The following is an 18241-nucleotide window of genomic DNA, read 5'->3' on the forward strand; positions in this document are numbered from 1 at the left end:
CATCGCACTCACCGCTGATGTGTGGTTGATCATTATGGCAATTTTGTAGGGTGCGCTAGCCTCGCATTGGCTAACAGTCCCCCCGGGTAAGCCAACTGTAGTTGGCTTAATTTTTGTCGCACCGGACGTCCAAAATTGCCAACTTCGTCGCAGGACGTTCATAGACGCCGCTCGCTGTCCTCACTGTTGCTGACCGAACCTGTCCATCAGAGCTGATTTTGACCCCAATGACCTTGCCTTTCGGCCAACAGTTGCGTGGCATCTTTGGATCTGCAATGACCGCAATATCTCCGACAGCAATCGGATTTTGTCGTTGAAACCACTTGGATCTCCTGGTTATCTCTGGCAAATAGTCTGACACCCAGCGTTTCCAGTATTGATTGGCAAGTATCTGCGACGTTAGCCAGTTCTGCCTTAGTGCTGCACTACTTCCATCGAGGTTGGTCAGAGGCTTCGATCCGTTGGATGATCCAAGTAAGAAGTGGTTCGGCGTTAGTGCTGGAGCCGAGTCTTCATCTATTGGCACGTGGGTAAGTGGTCGCGAATTCACGATACTCTCGACTTCAGTCAGCAGATTTCGCAATATTTCGTCAGATGGCCGTGGCGATGGACAAACCATCACCAAGTTGTTCTTAACGGTGCGGATCAGCCGCTCCCAGCTGCCACCCATGTGAGGGGCGAGAGGAGGGTTAAAGATCCATTCTATTCCTGCATTACTAAACTCTTGCATGAAGTTGTCCTGCTTTATTACTTCGTGCATTTCTAGTAACTCCCGGTTGGCGCCAACGAAGTTTGTACCACGATCGCTGTAGATCTTGCGGGGGGTTCCCCGACGGGCCATGAAATTCCGTAGAGCCATGATGCAGGAGCTCGTGCTTAAGGTATTAACAACCTCTATGTGGATTGCTCGGACAGTCAGACATGTGGCCAGCATTCCCCATCGCTTCTCCACTCTTCTTCCAACGGTGACTTCGATTGGACCGAAGTAGTCAATCCCGGTGTGGGTGAAAGGTCGGGAGAAGGCCTCAAGGCGGGCGGGTGGTAGGTCAGCCATGTAGGGCGGCATTGGTGCTGCGAAGTTATTTTTGCACATTTGGCAAGCTTTGCGCACTTGCTGGTAACATGCGCGCAAGTGTGGAATGCGAAACTTCTGCCTGATCTCATTGATCACTGTTTCGTGGTTAAGGTGATGATGTTTCCGGTGATAATATCCAACGATCAGGCTGGTGGTGTGATGCTTTTGTGGAAGTATTATGGGGTATTTTGCATCCTCGGTTGCATAGTGGCACGCCGCGATACGCCCTCGCATTCGCATGATCCCATTGCAGTCCAACCATGGTGTCAGCTGGTATAGTGAGCTGGATTTCGGTAGGCTCGTAGTTTTCTCTGGATGTTGATGTGAATTTTGCAGCGTTGCTATCTCGTCAGCGTAGCATTCCTGTTGACAAAGTCGAATCAGAGAGTGTTCAGCCGTCAGTAGCTGCTTGGCCGTAAGTGGTCCTGTAGCCGTCGGCAATCTGCGGAACCTGTGACGACAATTATCGGCGAATCGGTGGACGTATGCAACTACTCGGCGTAGTCTTTCCCATGATGAAAAGTCTTCGGAGCGGAGTACTGGTTTCGAGGAAGCAGCGTGGTGAACTAGCAGCGACGGACGTAATTCGTTTTCGGTCGAATCTTTCCGGTTGCGAGGCTGTGGCCAGTCCTCTTCAGGGAGCCAGAGAAAATCTGCACCTTTAAACCACCTGTCTTTGGATGTTAATTCTGGTAGCGTACTCCACTTCGTGGCATCGTCAGCAGGATTTTGCTTGCCCGGAACCCATCGCCATTCGTCCATTTCGGATGTTTCCAGTATTTCGCTAATTCTATGGCCCACGTACTGGCTGTAACGCCGGTGGTCTGAGTTGATCCAGCAGAGGACGTCTCTGGAATCCGACCAATACAGTTTTCGGTGGATCTTGAAGCTAAGCGCCTTTTGAATGGTATTCGACAGCCGGGCGCCAACTACCGCGGCTTCAAGTTCTAGTCGTGGGATCGATGTGAACTTAAGTGGAGCAACTCGACATTTGGCTGCGACTATGGAACACGAGGCGGATCCCTCGTGGACAAAACGGAGGTAACAAACGGCGGCCGTGCCGTTTTCGCTAGCGTCTACCATCGTGTGCAGCTGTACTTCATCGGCTTCGCTTGTGAGGTATTCGGAGTTGTAGCACCGGGGAATCTCCACATGTTCGACGCGTGGAAGCACCTTCAACCAAGTAAGCCATTTGTCGTAGGCTTCGTCGTCGATTTCGTCATCCCACTGTACGCCGGATCGCCAGATCTGCTGTAGCAGAATTTTAAGGTATGACAGAAAGTGTGAAATTAGACCGAGCGGGTCGAAGATTGTCATTAGAACGCGAAGAACTTCCCGCTTCGTTGGCCTGCGTTCACCTCCTAACAAAGCCGGATCGTATCGGTTCCATCCCACTTTGTAAGTGAACACGTCGTCGGTCGTATTCCACCACATGCCTAAAACCTTCTCTGTGGCCAATTCGGAAGACAGGTCGAGACATTTCTCGTCGGTATTTACTCCTTGCAGCGCCGCCAGTACCATCCTCGAGTTACTGATCCAGTTACGAATCTCAAATCCGCCTTGTTGGTGGACGTGCCTAACATCCTTAGCCAGTTGGATGGCTTGCTCCTCGGTGTCCACGCTGACCAGCATATCGTCGACATAGTGGGACTTCGTAATGGCTTGGTGTGCTGCTGGATAATCGCATGCGAAACAGTCGGCATTGGTGTTCTTCACGAACTGTGCAGTGGTGGGGGAACAACACGCTCCAAAAGTCATAACTTGCATTGCGTATACTTCGGTTTCTCCTCGTTCATTCATCCAGTAGAAGCACTGGCTGAATTGGTCTTCGGCACGGATCAGCACTTGGTGAAACATTTCACGTATATCGCCGGTAAGCCCGATGCGACGTTCTCGGAACTGGAGAAGAATTGTGAAGAGGGAGCAAAGTAGGTCTGGTCCTTTGAGAAGAGCCGAGTTGAGCGAAGTACCGTGGGCGCATGCCGCTGCGTCCCACACTATCCGTATTTTTCCGGGTTTGTTCGGATTGGTTACGGGGAAAACTGGAAGATACCACCGGTGCGGTACTTTCTGGGTGACTTCCTCATCGCTGAGCATCCTGATGTAGCCTTTTGCTAAGTACTCTTCGATTTTTCCCTGCAAGGTTGTTTGCAGTTCTGGTTCCTTAACCATCCGCTTCTTCAGGCATTGGAACCGTTGAAGCGCCATGGATCGACTATCCGGTAGACGGGTATCGTCATATCGCCAGAGTAGGCCGGATTCGTATCGATCCCCCCGGCGGTGCGTAAGCGACTGTAGTAGTGTGAGAGCCCGTTCATCTTCGCCAGATAACAGCAATTTGTCCGGTTTGATGACTCCTAAGCTGTCGAGGGAAAAGTAATCCTTCATCGCTTGGTGTAGGTCCTTGTCTGCTTCGATGTTACACGGGCAGATGTGAAAGCTATAGTGATGAAGATTTGCTCCACGATTACTGCCTTGTCCTCCACAGATGGTCCAGCCCAGCCGTGACTTAACTGCTATCGGCTGCCCGAATTCTCCCTCTCGGCTTTTCAACACGAGGCCAAGATGGGCGTGTTTGGTTCCGATCAGTATGCGTGGCCGTACATCTTGGTAGGAGTCGATCGGCAGGTCTCGGAGATGTGAGTACTCCTGGGAAAGTTTGCTCATATCCAATGTTTGCGATGGTAGCTTCAGCTCCTTTACCGTTCGTACGTCGTTGATGTCGAACCGCTTGCTTCTCTCTTTAGCTCCAGCGATTTGAAGATTGTATGCTCGGGAATCCGGCTCACAGCGTTCCGTTCCTCCTGTCCAACGTAGGCATAGCGGTCGTTCGGCACCATCCAGCTCTAGCAGATCCGCCAGCTCTTGATCAAGCAGGGTAAGCTCGGAGCCCTCGTCCAAGAAGGCGTGCGTGTTTATTACGGCCGTTTTTCCGTACAAAACGACAGGGAGGTAGCGAAACAGCGCTGAGCTGACAGCTACTTGATGTGTGTTGCATCCAGATGGATTCGGGCAAGGTGGAACAGACGGCTTACTTTCGTTTTTGGGTGCGACGGCGGCTGCGGTATTCCGCTTCTCCTTCGAATCGTTATGCAGCAGCTCGTGATGCCGGTAGGTGCATCCATTTTTACCGCAAGGCTTGGCGTTGCAATTTCCCTTGTGCATCCGCAGACAGGTTCTGCACAGGCCAAACTCCCTGATGGCTGCCCAGCGTGATTCTCTGGATAGCTCAGCGAAGCGCTCACACTTGTCGACGGATTTGCAAGTGCTCTTACAGATTGGACAAACATGTTTCGCTGGCACAGGCTCCACGTATTCTTCAGGCGAAGCATTATGACTCTCCTCTGAGGCTTCAGAGTGGGCATTGAGATACACATTTCCCTTTTTGGAACCGTGAGTCTCATTTCGGGAGAGTTTATCATACTGCACCGGCGGCGGGAAAGTGACGATGCTTGCCGCTTCTGCCAAAGCGTAGATCCAGCTACTGAAAGTCGCCAGGTTGGCCGTGGGTTCCGTTAGACGATGCTGCGCCCAGTTGAGTTTGAGCGATGATGGTAGCTTGCTAACTAACTGGTGGAGCAACGAGACGTTGTACATATACTCCTGTAGCCCACACGCATCTACGGTGGCACAGAAGTTCTGCACATGTACGGCAAAATCTACCAGCGTATCCAACTTGTCTTCCCTAATAGCCGGTAGAGAGCTTACTTTCTCAATTAGGGACTGAATAATGACTTCAGGTTGCCCGAACAGCATCTTCAGTGTCGACAAAACGCCTGAAACGTTTCCGGGGAACATCAGCCGACTCTTCACCGCTTCATAGGCTTTGCCTTTTAGGCTCTTTTGCAGCCGAACTAGGTTCTCCTCCTCGGTGAAGCCACACATTGTAGTAGTACGGTTGTACATCGACAGAAATATCGGCCATTCTTCTGGATTACCGGCAAACGTTGGCAAATCTCGTGGAACGGCTTGTCTGGCTGCCACTTGGGAGCGCGAAAGCTGGAACTCATCGTCGTACATTCCGTGGTTTGATGCTTGCTGGGAAGCACATACACTGTTCCGAGGGTTCATAGAGTGGAAACCAGTAGAACACGCCGGTGGAGCCGATACTTGCGCATCGAAGGGAGTAGAGTTGAAAGGAGGTCTAAGAATCGAGTTCGCAGGTTGTTGCGATATGGCTCTTCCGTTGACATTGAACGTTGCAGGCTCTGCGACAAAACTTGGCTGAGGACATCTCGAAGATATTCCGATTTGCTGGCCGGGAAAATGCATCGGTCTCGCTCGTTCTGTCTGTCTAAGGTGACTGGCAAACTCATTGTGCGACTGCTGAATCTTACGACAATTGCCGGATCGTTGATCGACCTGCGTATTGAAAGGTCCCGTTTTAGCACTGGGTTCGAATCGAATACGAGGTTGCTCGAACTGTCCGCTGGCTTGGGCCGGTTCGATGCCGCTTCTAGGAGCTTGAACATGTCCCACGTTAGAACCATCCACCTCTGACATGACTGTCCGATGTACTTGGCTAGCCTCTTGTACCCAATCGTTGACACGACTCGAAACCTCGCTGCGACTTCCCTTCTCGCTCACGACTTCTTCCAGCAGGCGATACTTCCTCTCCAAATACTCTCTATGCTCCTGTGCTGCTCGCTCTTCCGCGGCTCTTCGACGTTCTTCTTGCTGCTGCTGAAACTGTCGCTCTTCCTCCAGTCGCATCAACTGCAACTTTGCACGCTGCACTGCTGACTTTTGCGACGAAGAGATGGAGATCTCCGACAGCGCTTTTTCTGTTTCCTGTAATGGAGCTACTTTTCTGGTATCGATACCGCCAGCTGGCAATGATGGCTGCTGCTTCTGTTGTTCAAACTTGGCTTGTTCAGCCATTCCATCCGGAACAACTGTATGGCCACCACCGCTGTAGGCTGGAGCTTGCTCAGATGAAGTTGGCTTCTGGAATATCGACGTTGGAGGAATCACTGGATTGACGCGGGTGCTTGTTGCGATGTTTACAACTGGCTGGCTTCTCGTAGACTTTCGATCGTAGTTCTCGTCCCCGTGCCTGGCACTTTCTTCCAAAGCTGTCTTAGTTCGCTGGATCCAATTCGCGGTAACGCAGTTAGTGCAACTCCAGCTCTTGTCAGCAACTTCTTCCGAAACGCCTACACATGAGAAATGGTACCACCCATCACATCGGTCACATTGCACCATGTCCTCGGTATCCGGTCCTTGGCACGTTTTGCACGTGATACATTCTTCCACTGTATCCTCCATAATCATCACTTCCGGTATATCACCATTACCACCACCACCAGCACTATGGCCACTCACTGGTCTTGCTTTCGGCCTCGCACCCTTATCACTCTTCGCACCCGATTTGGTTACACCGCGGCTAGGCATCTCGCTCGATTAGTCCAAAAACGAAAATTATATTATGTTGGACTTTGGTCCAACTGCTATTCCGAAATTATTATTCTCCGCTCCGGAAATGAATAAACACGCAATCCGTAGTTGAAGGGAGAATATAATTTTCCTATCGAAAGCAATTAGAATACATTTTAAATTACAAATCTGATGTTCAATTCATATATACAAATATTGCGTATTTGATTTCATTTCAGTTAGCATGCTACGTATGTTTTGTTTATGAGAACCCCTGGTAAGCCGTAGGATTCTGGCATCTGTCTAGTGTGTATAGCTATACATGTACATAACATTTTTAATAGGACTTACGTTTTATGCTTTCGTTCCCGGTATGAGATTGGAACCTCTCAATCGGCGAATATGCCTCACAAACCTCTGGGCGATCTATTTGAATTGTGCGCATATAATTTCATGTTTCGGAGGACAGTCTTTAAGTTTCTTACCGGTTTTGATCTACGAATGATGACGATTGGAAAAGTTGTGGCTATGTCTGGTGGCAACCTAATTTACATAGAAAGGTTTTTCAATTACAATTCCTATCTCTAAGGTACAATTAGCTTACCAGTTATCGGGAATTTTGGGCAAAGTAATTGTTTCACTTTTCGACACTAGATTGTTTCTCAACTAATTGATATTATCAAGAATTTCACAAAACTATAATAATTAGTAGATATGCAGGATTTTCTAGCTATTGTTGTGATCTTGTTTACCTCGTTATCAGTTATCAGCACTCACCCGATCGCTGTAGACTCATCGCACTCACCGCTGATGTGTGGTTGATCATTATGGCAATTTTGTAGGGTGCGCTAGCCTCGCATTGGCTAACACCAACGTTTGTCCACTATCGGCACCTAGTTGATGGTTTGCCAAACTCAGTCATTTTAGCATTGGATGCAACGCGTGTTTCCGCGACTATGATTTGAATCGATTTTAGTTAAATATTTGTCATCGTCTACTGATAGCATATGTTTGTTTTGTTTCATTGTGCGGAATCGGTCGTTCAACTTACAAATGTCATTCGTTGTTCTCTCTGCGATTTTTTTCCAGAACTTCTCCGGAAATCTCTCCAGGGGTTCCCTAGAAATACTTCTAGGAATTCCGGATTGTTTCCAGGAATTTCTGCAGTAGTTCCACAGGAACTCCGCCATGATTACATCACACATTTTCTCCAGGAATTTCTCGGAAATCCTTCCATGGGTTTTTCAGGGAACTTCCAAAAGCCTTATGGGGTTCATCAAGAATTCGTCCAGTATTTATGTGGGAATTCTTCCAGGATTTTCCTAGGGATTTCTCTGAATTTCTTGGAAATTTCTCCACAATTAACTTCAGGAGTCCCCCGGCAATTCCACCAGAATTTCCCCAAGAAGTTTCCTGGGATTTTTCATCCAGTAGTTCATCAATAGCCATTAAGGGAGTTCCTCAAGAGCTATTCCAGGAGTTCCTCGGGAATTCCTTCAAGGATTTTTCAGATTTTTATCCAGGAGTTTCTCGAGGATTCCCAACAGGAGTTCTTCGGGAATATCTCCAAAAATTTCTCGAGAATTCCTCCAAGAGTTCCTCGTGCATTACTACAGTAGTTTCTTGGAAATTTCTCCAGGAATTTTCTGGGAATCCCTGCAGGAGTTCTCTGGAAAATCCTCCAGGAGCTCCCCAGGAAATGCTGCTGTTTTTTTTTCGAAAATTTCTTTAGCAGTTCCTAGAGGAATTCCTCGGTTATTCCTCTGGGAATTCCTTGAGGAATAACCGAGGACTTCGGAAAGTCATTCAGGAGTTCCTGGGAAATTCCTCCAGGAGTTCCTCAAAAATTGCTGCTGAGTTTCCTGCAAGAATTCCTGGAGGTATTCCTGAAGGCAAGAACTCCTGGAGGAATTCCCGAAGAACACCTGAGGGAATTCTTCAAGAATTCCTGGAAGAATTCCCGAAGAAATCCTGGAGGAATTCGCGAAGAATTCCTAGAGAAATTCCCGAAGAATTCCTCTAGGAATTCCCAAAGAATTCCTAGAGGAATTCCCAAAGAATTCCTGGAGGAATTCCTGAAGAATTCCTGGAGGAATTCCTGAAGAATTCCTGTAGGCATTCCTGAAGAATTCCTGGAGGAATTCCTCAAGAATTCCTGGAGGAATTCCTGAAGAATTCCTGGAGTTCCTGGAGGAATTCCTGAAGAATTCTTGAAGGAATTCCTGGAGGAATTCCTGAAGGAATTCCTGAAGAATTCCTGGAGGAATTCCTGAAGAATTTTCGAGGAATTCCTGGAGAATTCCTAGAGGAATTCCCGAAGAATTCCTGGAGGAATTCCTGAAGAATTCCAGGAGGAATTCCTGAACAATTCCTTGAGGAATCCCTGAACAATTCCAGGAGGAATTCCTGAACAATTCCTGGAGGAGTTCCTGAACATTCCTGAAGGAATTCCCGAAGAGTTCCTGGAGGAATTTTTGAAGAATTCCTGAAGAAATTCCCGAAGAATTCCTGGAGGAATTCCTGAAGAATTCCTGGAGGAATTCCTGAAGAATTCCTGGAGGAATTCCTGAATATTTCCTGGAGGAATTCCCGAAGAATTCCTGGAGCAATTCCCGAAAAATTCCTGGAGGAATTCCCGAAAAATTCCTGGAGGAATTCCCGAAGAATTCCTGGAGGAATTCCCAAAGAATTCCTGGAGGAATTCCCGAAGAATCCCTGGAGGAATTCCCAAAGAATTCCTGGAGGAATTCCCGAAGAATTCCTGGAGGAATTCCCGAAGAATTCCTGGAGGAATTCCCGAAGAATTCCTGGAGGAATTCCCATAGAATTCCTGGAGGAATTCCCGAAGAATTCCTGGAGGAATTCCCGAAGAATTCCTGGAGGAATTCCCGAAGATTCTGAAGGAATTCTCGAAGAATTCCTGAAGGAATTCTCGAAGAATTCCTGAAGGAATTCTCGAAGAATTCCTGAAGGAATTCTCGAAGAATTCCTGAAGGAATTCTCGAAGAATTCCTGGAAGAATTCCCGAAGAATTCTTGGAGGAATTCCCAAAGAATTCCTGGAGGAATTCCCGAAGAATTTCTGGAGGAATTCCTGAAGAATTCATGGAGAAATTCCCGAAGGATTCCTGGAGGAATTCCTGAAGAGTTCCTGGAGGAATTCCCGAAGAGTTCCTGGAGGAATTCCCGAAGAATTCCTGAAGAAATTCCCGAAGAATTCCTGAAGAAATTCCCGAAGAATTCCTGGAGGAATTCCCGAAGAATTCCTGGAGGAATTCCCGAAGAATTCCTGGAGGAATTCCCGAAGAATTCCTGGAGGAATTCCCGAAGAATTCCTGGAGGAATTCCCGAAGAATTCCTGGAGGAATTCCTGAAGAATTCCTGGAGGAATTCCCAAAGAGGTCCTGGAGAAATTTCAGGGGAATTTCTGGAGGAATTCTAGGGGAATTTCTGGAGGAATTTCTGGATGAATTTCTTGAGTAATTTCTGGAGGATTTCCTAGAGGGATTGCTGGAGGACTTTCTGAAGAATTGATGAAGAATTCTTGTTGGAATTCTTGAAGAATTCCTGGAGAAATTCCTCAAGAACTCCTGGAGGAATTCCCGAAGAATTCCTGGAGGAATTCCTGAAGAATTCCTGGTGGAACTCCCGAAGAATTCCTGGAAGAATTCCAAAAGAACTCACGGAGAAGCTCCCGAAGAATTCCTGGAGGAATTACCGAAGAATTCCTGGAGGAATTCCCGAAGAATTCCTGGAGGAATTCCCGAAGAATTCCTGGAGGAATTCCCGAAGAATTCCTGGAGGAATTCCCGAAGATTCTGAAGGAATTCTCGAAGAATTCCTGAAGGAATTCTCGAAGAATTCCTGAAGGAATTCTCGAAGAATTCCTGGAGGAATTCTCGAAGAATGCCTGGAGGAATTCCCGAATAATTCCTGGAGGAATTTCCGAAGAATTCCTGGAGGAATTCCCGAAGAATTCCTGGAGGAATTTCCGAAGAATTCCTGGAGGAATTTCCGAAGAATTCCAATTCCTGGAGGAATTCCCGAAGAACTCCTGGAGGAATTCCCGAAGAATTCCCGGAGGAATTCCCGAAGAATTCCTGGAGGAATTCCCGAAGAATTCCTGGAGGAATTCCCGAAGAATTCCTGGAAAAATTGCCGATGAATTCCTGGAGGAATTCCCGAAGAATTCCTGGAGGAATTCCCGAAGAATTCCTGGAAGAATTCCCGAGGAATTCCTGGAGGAATTCTCGAGGAATTCCTGGAGGAATTCTCGAGGAATTCCTGGAGGAATTCCCGAGGAATTCCTGGAGGAATTCCCGAAGAATTCCTGGAGGAATTCCCGAAGAATTGCTGGAGGAATTCCCGAAGAATTGCTGGAGGAATTCCCGAAGAATTCCTGCAGGACTTCCCGAAGAATTTCTGGTGGAACTCCCGAAGAATTCCTGGAGGAATTCCCGAAGAATTCCTGGAGGAATTCCCGAAGAATGCCTGGAGGAATTCCCGAAGAATTCCTGGAGGAATTCCCGAAGAATTCCTGGAGGCATTCCAGAAGAATTCCTGGAGCCATTCCCGAAGAATTCCTGGAGGAATTCCCGAAGAATTCCTGGAGGAATTCCCGAAGAATTCCTGAAGGAATTCCCGAAGAATTCCTGGAGGAATTCCCGAAGAATTCCTGGAGGAATTCCCGAAGAATTTCTGGAGGAGTTCCCGAAGAATTCCTGGAGGAGTTCCCAAAGAACTCCTGGAAGAATTCCCGAAGAAATCCTGGAGGAATTCGCGAAGAATTCCTAGAGAAATTCCCGAAGAATTCCTCTAGGAATTCCCAAAGAATTCCTAGAGGAATTCCCAAAGAATTCCTGGAGGAATTCCTGAAGAATTCCTGGAGGAATTCCTGAAGAATTCCTGTAGGCATTCCTGAAGAATTCCTGGAGGAATTCCTCAAGAATTCCTGGAGGAATTCCTGAAGAATTCCTGGAGTTCCTGGAGGAATTCCTGAAGAATTCTTGAAGGAATTCCTGGAGGAATTCCTGAAGGAATTCCTGAAGAATTCCTGGAGGAATTCCTGAAGAATTTTCGAGGAATTCCTGGAGAATTCCTAGAGGAATTCCCGAAGAATTCCTGGAGGAATTCCTGAAGAATTCCAGGAGGAATTCCTGAACAATTCCTTGAGGAATCCCTGAACAATTCCAGGAGGAATTCCTGAACAATTCCTGGAGGAGTTCCTGAACATTCCTGAAGGAATTCCCGAAGAGTTCCTGGAGGAATTTTTGAAGAATTCCTGAAGAAATTCCCGAAGAATTCCTGGAGGAATTCCTGAAGAATTCCTGGAGGAATTCCTGAAGAATTCCTGGAGGAATTCCTGAATATTTCCTGGAGGAATTCCCGAAGAATTCCTGGAGCAATTCCCGAAAAATTCCTGGAGGAATTCCCGAAAAATTCCTGGAGGAATTCCCGAAGAATTCCTGGAGGAATTCCCAAAGAATTCCTGGAGGAATTCCCGAAGAATCCCTGGAGGAATTCCCAAAGAATTCCTGGAGGAATTCCCGAAGAATTCCTGGAGGAATTCCCGAAGAATTCCTGGAGGAATTCCCGAAGAATTCCTGGAGGAATTCCCATAGAATTCCTGGAGGAATTCCCGAAGAATTCCTGGAGGAATTCCCGAAGAATTCCTGGAGGAATTCCCGAAGAATTCCTGGAGGAATTCCCGAAGAATTAATTTTTTTTGAAAGTATTCCTTGAAGAAATTCATGCAGAAATACTTCCAATAGTTCCAGATGGAAGTTTTGGAGCACTTCTTGAAGGAATATATGAAGAAATCTCTGAAAGAATACCTGCAGAAACACGAAAAAGGTTTTTTTTTAATTCCATTGGGGATTCCTGCAGAAATTTCAGAAGGAATCCTGGAAAACGCACTGAAACAATCACTGCAGGAACCCTTAAAGATATTCCGGGAGTCATTTCTGGAGGAATGCCTGGTGAAGCCTCTGCGGCGAAAGAGGAGTTCTTGACGAAATCACTGGATGAATCCATGAACGAGTCACTAAAGAAACATTCCAGGGGAAATTTTTCGATGCATCTTAGCAGTAGTATTTGCAAAAATGTCTGACGAAATCTTTGGAGGACTTCCTGAAGCATTTCTTGGAACAAGCCTTAAAACAATATCACACAAGACGTCCATGGAGGAATTCACGAAGGAGAAAGGAGAAGTCATTTGAGGAATTCCAAAAGAAACCCCTGGAGAAGTACCAGAATTACCTGGAGGAATTCAGGTTTTTAGCCCTGAGCATGACGTTTGTTTGAGTTAATGAATTTTGAGCTACTACACTAGCAGGATATGATTCTTCAAAGTCCTTCTCTTTTCCTACCGGAGCTAGTTCCGGCATATCTGGAAAATTTGGCACGTTGTTTTTGTACTCCATGAATAGAAATAACAAAATCACATGAGGCTTGTTATTTTGTAAAATTCTATCTCTACGATATCTTCAAGAACTTACTTACAGAGATTACTTCAGTTATTGCTTCAAGGATCCCTCCGAAAATTTTCATAAAGTTTCTCTAGGAATCTCCAAAGGTATCTCTAGAAGTTCTTCTACAAATTCCTTCAAACATTGTGCATGGATTCCTAATGAATTTTCTTCAGGGATTCCCTTAAGCATTCTTCCGTTAATTTTTTTTGCAATTTCTGCTAGAGTTTTTCAAATAAATACCTGATACAATCCCAGGAAATATTTGTGACAAAACCACAGGAGCAATTTAAAAATTAATCCTTGTAGGTATTTCTGCAAGAATCCTCGAAGTATTTTTTTAAATGAGTTCATGAAGAAATCTCTAAAAAAAGCATGCAAAAATATTGAGAAAATTCGTTAAGCAGGAAATTTCTCGAGCAGTCGCGTCTTCGGTCACCCTCAGCGACACCGCGCACACGCTGTGTACCACAAGCGAGCTCTTTTCATGACGCGTCCGCTACCGGGTTAATCAAATTCCCAAAGAAAAGCTTTCAATGCAAAAGGAATCTCTGTAAATATTTCTCAAGTAATTGTTGAAGAAATTTCAGGAGCAATCCGTGGAGAAATTTCTGAAAGAATACCTGAAGTAATTTCAGAAGAAACTTCCGGTAAAATTTCCTTTGGGAATCCCTGGGAGCATTCTTGAAGGAAAACCTCTGAAAAAAATATCTTGGAGGAATTTCTGAAGCAATTTTTAAGAAGAATTTACTTATAGAAGTATCCTTTAACGAATTGCTGAAAGAATCCTAGAGGGATTCTTTATGGAATACTTTGCATAATTTTTCAACAAATATTTGCAGGAATTGTTCGGAGAAGTTCTGGTGAAATTAATTCAGCAACTCAATGAATTCTTGCAGGAATTTCTAAAAAATCCTTGAAAAAAAACCGGAATTAATCATAGAAGAAACTACTTAAAAAATCTTGAAGTGATTGCCAACAAAATCTTTGGAGATTTTCTTCTTGGGATCACCGAGGCCTTCCAGGATGACTTTTCAACGAAATCTTCAGAGGACTTTCTGAAGGAGTTTTTGAGAAAATTTCTGAAGAAATCCATAGAGAAATTGTTGAAGATATTTATTTGTTTTATTGATGTTTCTCGGTGAGTCAATGAAAACTATTAGTTTAACGTTGTGACGTTTCAGCTTACTGTTTTCCTTCAGCCATCCTCAGACAATTTCGATCACCGCAGCAACTTTCACCTCCTTTACTGCTGGGCGATCAGTGAGAAGGTACGTGATCGCCCAGCAGGAATTCCTGGAGGAAATATCGAAGAATTCCCGGAGAAATTCCCGGAGAAATTCCCGAAGAATTCCTGGAGGAATTTTCGAAGAATTCCTGGAGGAATTTCCGAAGAATTCCTGGAGAAATTCCCGAAGAATTTCTGGAGGAATTCCCGAAGCGTTCCTGGAGGAATTCCCGAAGCATTCCTGGAGGAAATTCTGAAGAATTTCAGGAGGAATTTCTGATGAATTCCTGGAGGAATTTCTGAAGAATTCCAGGAGGAATTTCTGAAGAATTCCTGGAGGAATTACCGAAGAATTCCTGGAGGAATTGCCGAAGAATTCCTGGAGAAATTCTTGAAGAATTCCTGGAGGAATCCCCGAAGAATTCCTGGAGGAATTCCCGAAGAATTCCTGGAGGAATTCCCGAAGAATTCCAGGTGGAATTCCTTAAGAATTCCTGAAGGAATTCCCGAAGAATTCTCGTGGAATTCCTGTAGGAATTTCCGACGAGTTTTTGGAGGAATTCCTGAGAATTATTCCATAACCCAGGAAACCCATGTCTCCAGAAAAGGTGATCAACAGTCTTATGTTGCTCACATGGTGGACATTTTAAGGTAACTCCATCGCTACGTGGAATTTCTGAAGGAATCACCAGAGATTCTTGAAGGAATCGTTGGAATAATTCCTGGAGGAATATCGGTAGAAATTCTTGAAAGAATTCCTGGAGAAGTATCTGAAAGAATGCCTGCAGGAATGCCTGTGGTAATTCCTGGACGAATTCCAGGCGGGACCCTTGGAGGAATCAATTGACTAATTTCTGCAGGAATACCTGGAGAAATTCCTGGATGAACTTCTGGAATAATCCCTGGATGAATTCTTGGAGAAATTCCTAGAGGAATTCTGGAGGAATCCCAGGAGAAACCCCTGGAGAAATTCCTGAGAAGTTCCTGGAGGAATTGCCAAGGAATTTCTGGAGAAATTACCGAAGAATGTCTGATGGAATTCCCGAAGAATTCCTGATGGAATTCCCGAAGAATTCCTGATGGAATTCCCAAAGAATTCCTGATGGAATTCCCGAAGAATTCCTGATGGAATTCATGAAGAATTCCTGAAGGAATTCCGAGAAATAAGCTCTCGAGTCACTCTTCGAGAAATTTCCGAGGAACATCTAGAGGAATTTCCGAAAACTCTTGGAGGTATTGCCTGAAAACACCTGAAAGATTCTCCGATGAACTCTTGGAGGAATTCCAGAGGTAAATCTTCAAAAGCTCAAGAACAAAACTCTGAATTCTTGTAGAGCGCTTAAGTTTTCGTTGAGAGTGGGTGGATTTGAAGGAAACTCTAGAATAATACAGGCAATAATTTCTGGATTACCTCATGCCGTCAAGGCACGAATCATCGTGGAGCTCAATTCACTAAACTGATAACATTTGGGGGCGTCGTTCAGGGAAGCTTTCAGTGGAGAGCTATTAAGCTTCGTTGGCGATTTTCATCATAGTGGTCTTTTTCCCACTATTTCTCAAAGAAGTAGGTATTTCTTTGAGAAATCCGCCTCTGTCAGTGTAGTATCGGCTTTTTTTTTAAATGTTGTAGTTTTTCCACTATGGAATGAATTAATGAAACCTTTAACGCATTTTTTAATTCTAGTCAGATGTACACAGTACTGGGAGTTTCGTTAAAACGCCGAAGAATAGTTTTCCAGTTTCCTTGGAACCTGCATACACACCTGCCTTGTTTTAAATCACATAGTGTTCCCTCCAGCTATTGTAGATACTGGTTACCCGCCATGCTGACAAGGGTTATCTGCTGCTGCAACATCTTTCATATTTCACAAGCACCTCTTTTACTTTTTTCGTGTTTCCACATTACCGCTCTAAACCCGCATATGCTGCTTTCGATGGGTTGAGTTACTTCATTTTGCAACATCTTGCTCAACGACGAAATTCTCGGGTTTTCGCACATAGATGAACCTCAGTGATGCAAGTAGGGTTGCAGGCAGTCCTGTTACGTGTTGCTCCCGGTTCCGCTTCGGGGCAAAAGTGTCCCATCTTGATACTTCACTCGGTATCCGATTGCTGGCTGTTCAGACGGACGCAGATTTATGATTTCCGCTTTCGCAGAATGCTTGTCGATAGACCAACCGATGCGATGGGGAAAAGCTTGGAAACAGTAGACATCTGCCGAGTGCTATGTAGAGAGCGAGTTTCAGATTTACGACATGTCGCCAGAGTGACCGACAAGTGGCGTCATTTTTCAAACAAGGGGCTAATAATCATAACAGCGCAGCGGGAGCAGATTCCGATTTGGTCCGGCCATGCAGGGAAAAGCTGTCTCAAGTGGTGGAACGGTCCAAGTTTTTCCGTGCAGCTTGACATGTTTTGTATGCTGATTTGCTGGCGCTGCGCTGGGGAAGTGGAACTGGCAGAAAAGTACCATTCTTTACGTGGAGTGCATGGTAGAGTGGACCTCGGACCGAATCCCGAGCGGGAAATCCTTCTACGAGAATGGTCATTGTTGTCGAAATTTTTAAATTTAATTCCCCGATAGGAACTCGGTTGCTGCTTGCCAACCAAGCGTGTGCTTTAGGGATGACCATGTTTGTAACAAGAGCAGCTTGAAATGAGCTGTCCCTTCAAATTATTCACTTCTTTTTTGTGTTCCTACAATCCTCTTCTGCTGTCTCCTACAAATTTTGTCTTGCCTACTGTCGTTCCAAGTGTAAGTCCCCGTTTTGAATGTACGAAAAGATCGATTTTGAATCCTCATAACTCTTTCTTGGGTAAAATTAACAGTACAAAACAAACACGACCCAAATCGGACGTTCCATTCGACTGACAGATTTTTTATATATAAAAATAGGTTAGAAATTTACTTCGTCATATCAGATGGAAAATATCCAATAATTAGAAATAAATCAACTTACCTTTGTCAACGGCTTATTAGATGGAAGCTAGTAGATGTAGACCATCATTAGCCAGCCCCTATAGCACTGGAAGTTGAATTATTACGCACAACTTCAAAGTTCAATTTCACTCGACTTACCACGTCTCATTTTTTTGAATGTTGCATATGACGAAGGCAACCACACCAAAGCAGCAGCTAGCCGAATCATTATTTATCATACTAATTCATTTAGAACACATACTGAGCATGCCTACTTCCCCTGGGCGATTACAAACACTGACATGTGGTCCACTGCATCTGAATCGGGAGGAGGAACAGTAAGAGAGTCGTCATAATCGGCTAACGTGTTGTGTGAGGCTACTTTTTTCTCCCACCCCTAGACTCTTGGTCGGACGAATCTCCCGTTCGTTGCAAATCCGAATGCTTCCCAGTTTGGAGTGCGCTGGCTGTGCTGTTACAAAAAATAAAAATGTTTTCCTGCTTACGTTAGAGGTGCTGTTGAGCTTTAGTTGTTGATAAAATATGTGGATCGTAAATCCTCTCCAAATAGCTCGTTCAACAATGGGTTTTAAATGGTTTCGCTTGATACGAGAAGAAAAAAAAACATGGAAAATCGTATATTTTCGGAGAATGAAATGACTAGGATTACAGATGTAGAAAAAGTCATTAGAGAGGAAAAGTTCTGCGGTTCCTAGCAACGTTGAAATTTAATGACAGTTGATATATCATCGATATTTCTTTATTCATGAATATACATATATTCATGCTCTTCATAGTTTATATGCATGTTGTGGTAGATCCTCTATTAATGTCCATTTCCACTTCGTCTATCTCGTGCGCACACGAGTGCTACACGATAAGTAATGTGCGTTGATTGATCGGGTCAGTCTCTTCCCTGCCGTGCGCCAGCATGGTTTGTCGTCTCCCGCAGCGCGCGTGCCATTAACAGATAAACATTAATTAGATCTTTTATGATCGTTACCACAAGATGGCGACGAGGATGTAGAATCCAAAGAATAAATAAAACAATTCAATGATTTGTCCTGCTTTGAAAAAAAAAATAGAAATATGTGTAAAAGAAATGTGAAAAAAAAAAAGTATTTGGTTGCGTGCACGAGAGAAAAGCGGAAAAGTGGTGACGACTATTTATATTGT

General features: G+C 45.2%; 1 protein-coding gene across 3 annotated transcripts; it reads right to left on the reverse strand.

Annotated features, from left to right (window-relative positions):
• Window positions 1-89: 89 nt before the first annotated feature.
• Window positions 90-7317, reverse strand: LOC134287610 (uncharacterized). 3 transcript variants are annotated; one of them, XM_062849744.1, is made up of 3 exons: window positions 7056-7317; window positions 6937-6994; window positions 90-6877 (listed from the first exon to the last, which is right to left on the reverse strand). In XM_062849744.1, the coding sequence occupies exon 3, from the start codon at window positions 6467-6469 to the stop codon at window positions 107-109; it is 6363 nt and encodes a 2120-aa protein (XP_062705728.1). In that variant the 5' UTR covers window positions 6470-6877; window positions 6937-6994; window positions 7056-7317; the 3' UTR covers window positions 90-106. The 3 variants fall into 3 exon arrangements, with proteins under 3 accessions (XP_062705728.1, XP_062705726.1, XP_062705727.1); XM_062849742.1 differs by having other exon boundaries at window positions 90-6994; XM_062849743.1 differs by having other exon boundaries at window positions 6937-7317.
• Between the last annotated feature and the right edge of the window lie 10924 nt (window positions 7318-18241).

This window comes from Aedes albopictus, chromosome 2, assembly GCF_035046485.1.
Source record: "Aedes albopictus strain Foshan chromosome 2, AalbF5, whole genome shotgun sequence".
In the NCBI taxonomy this organism is placed as follows: domain Eukaryota; kingdom Metazoa; phylum Arthropoda; class Insecta; order Diptera; family Culicidae; genus Aedes; species Aedes albopictus.

What these genes read in the sequence shown, in the direction of transcription:
- LOC134287610 (XM_062849744.1), bottom strand. Translation starts at nt 6,469, where the DNA reads ATGCCTAGCCGCGGTGTAACCAAATCGGGTGCGAAGAGTGATAAGGGT.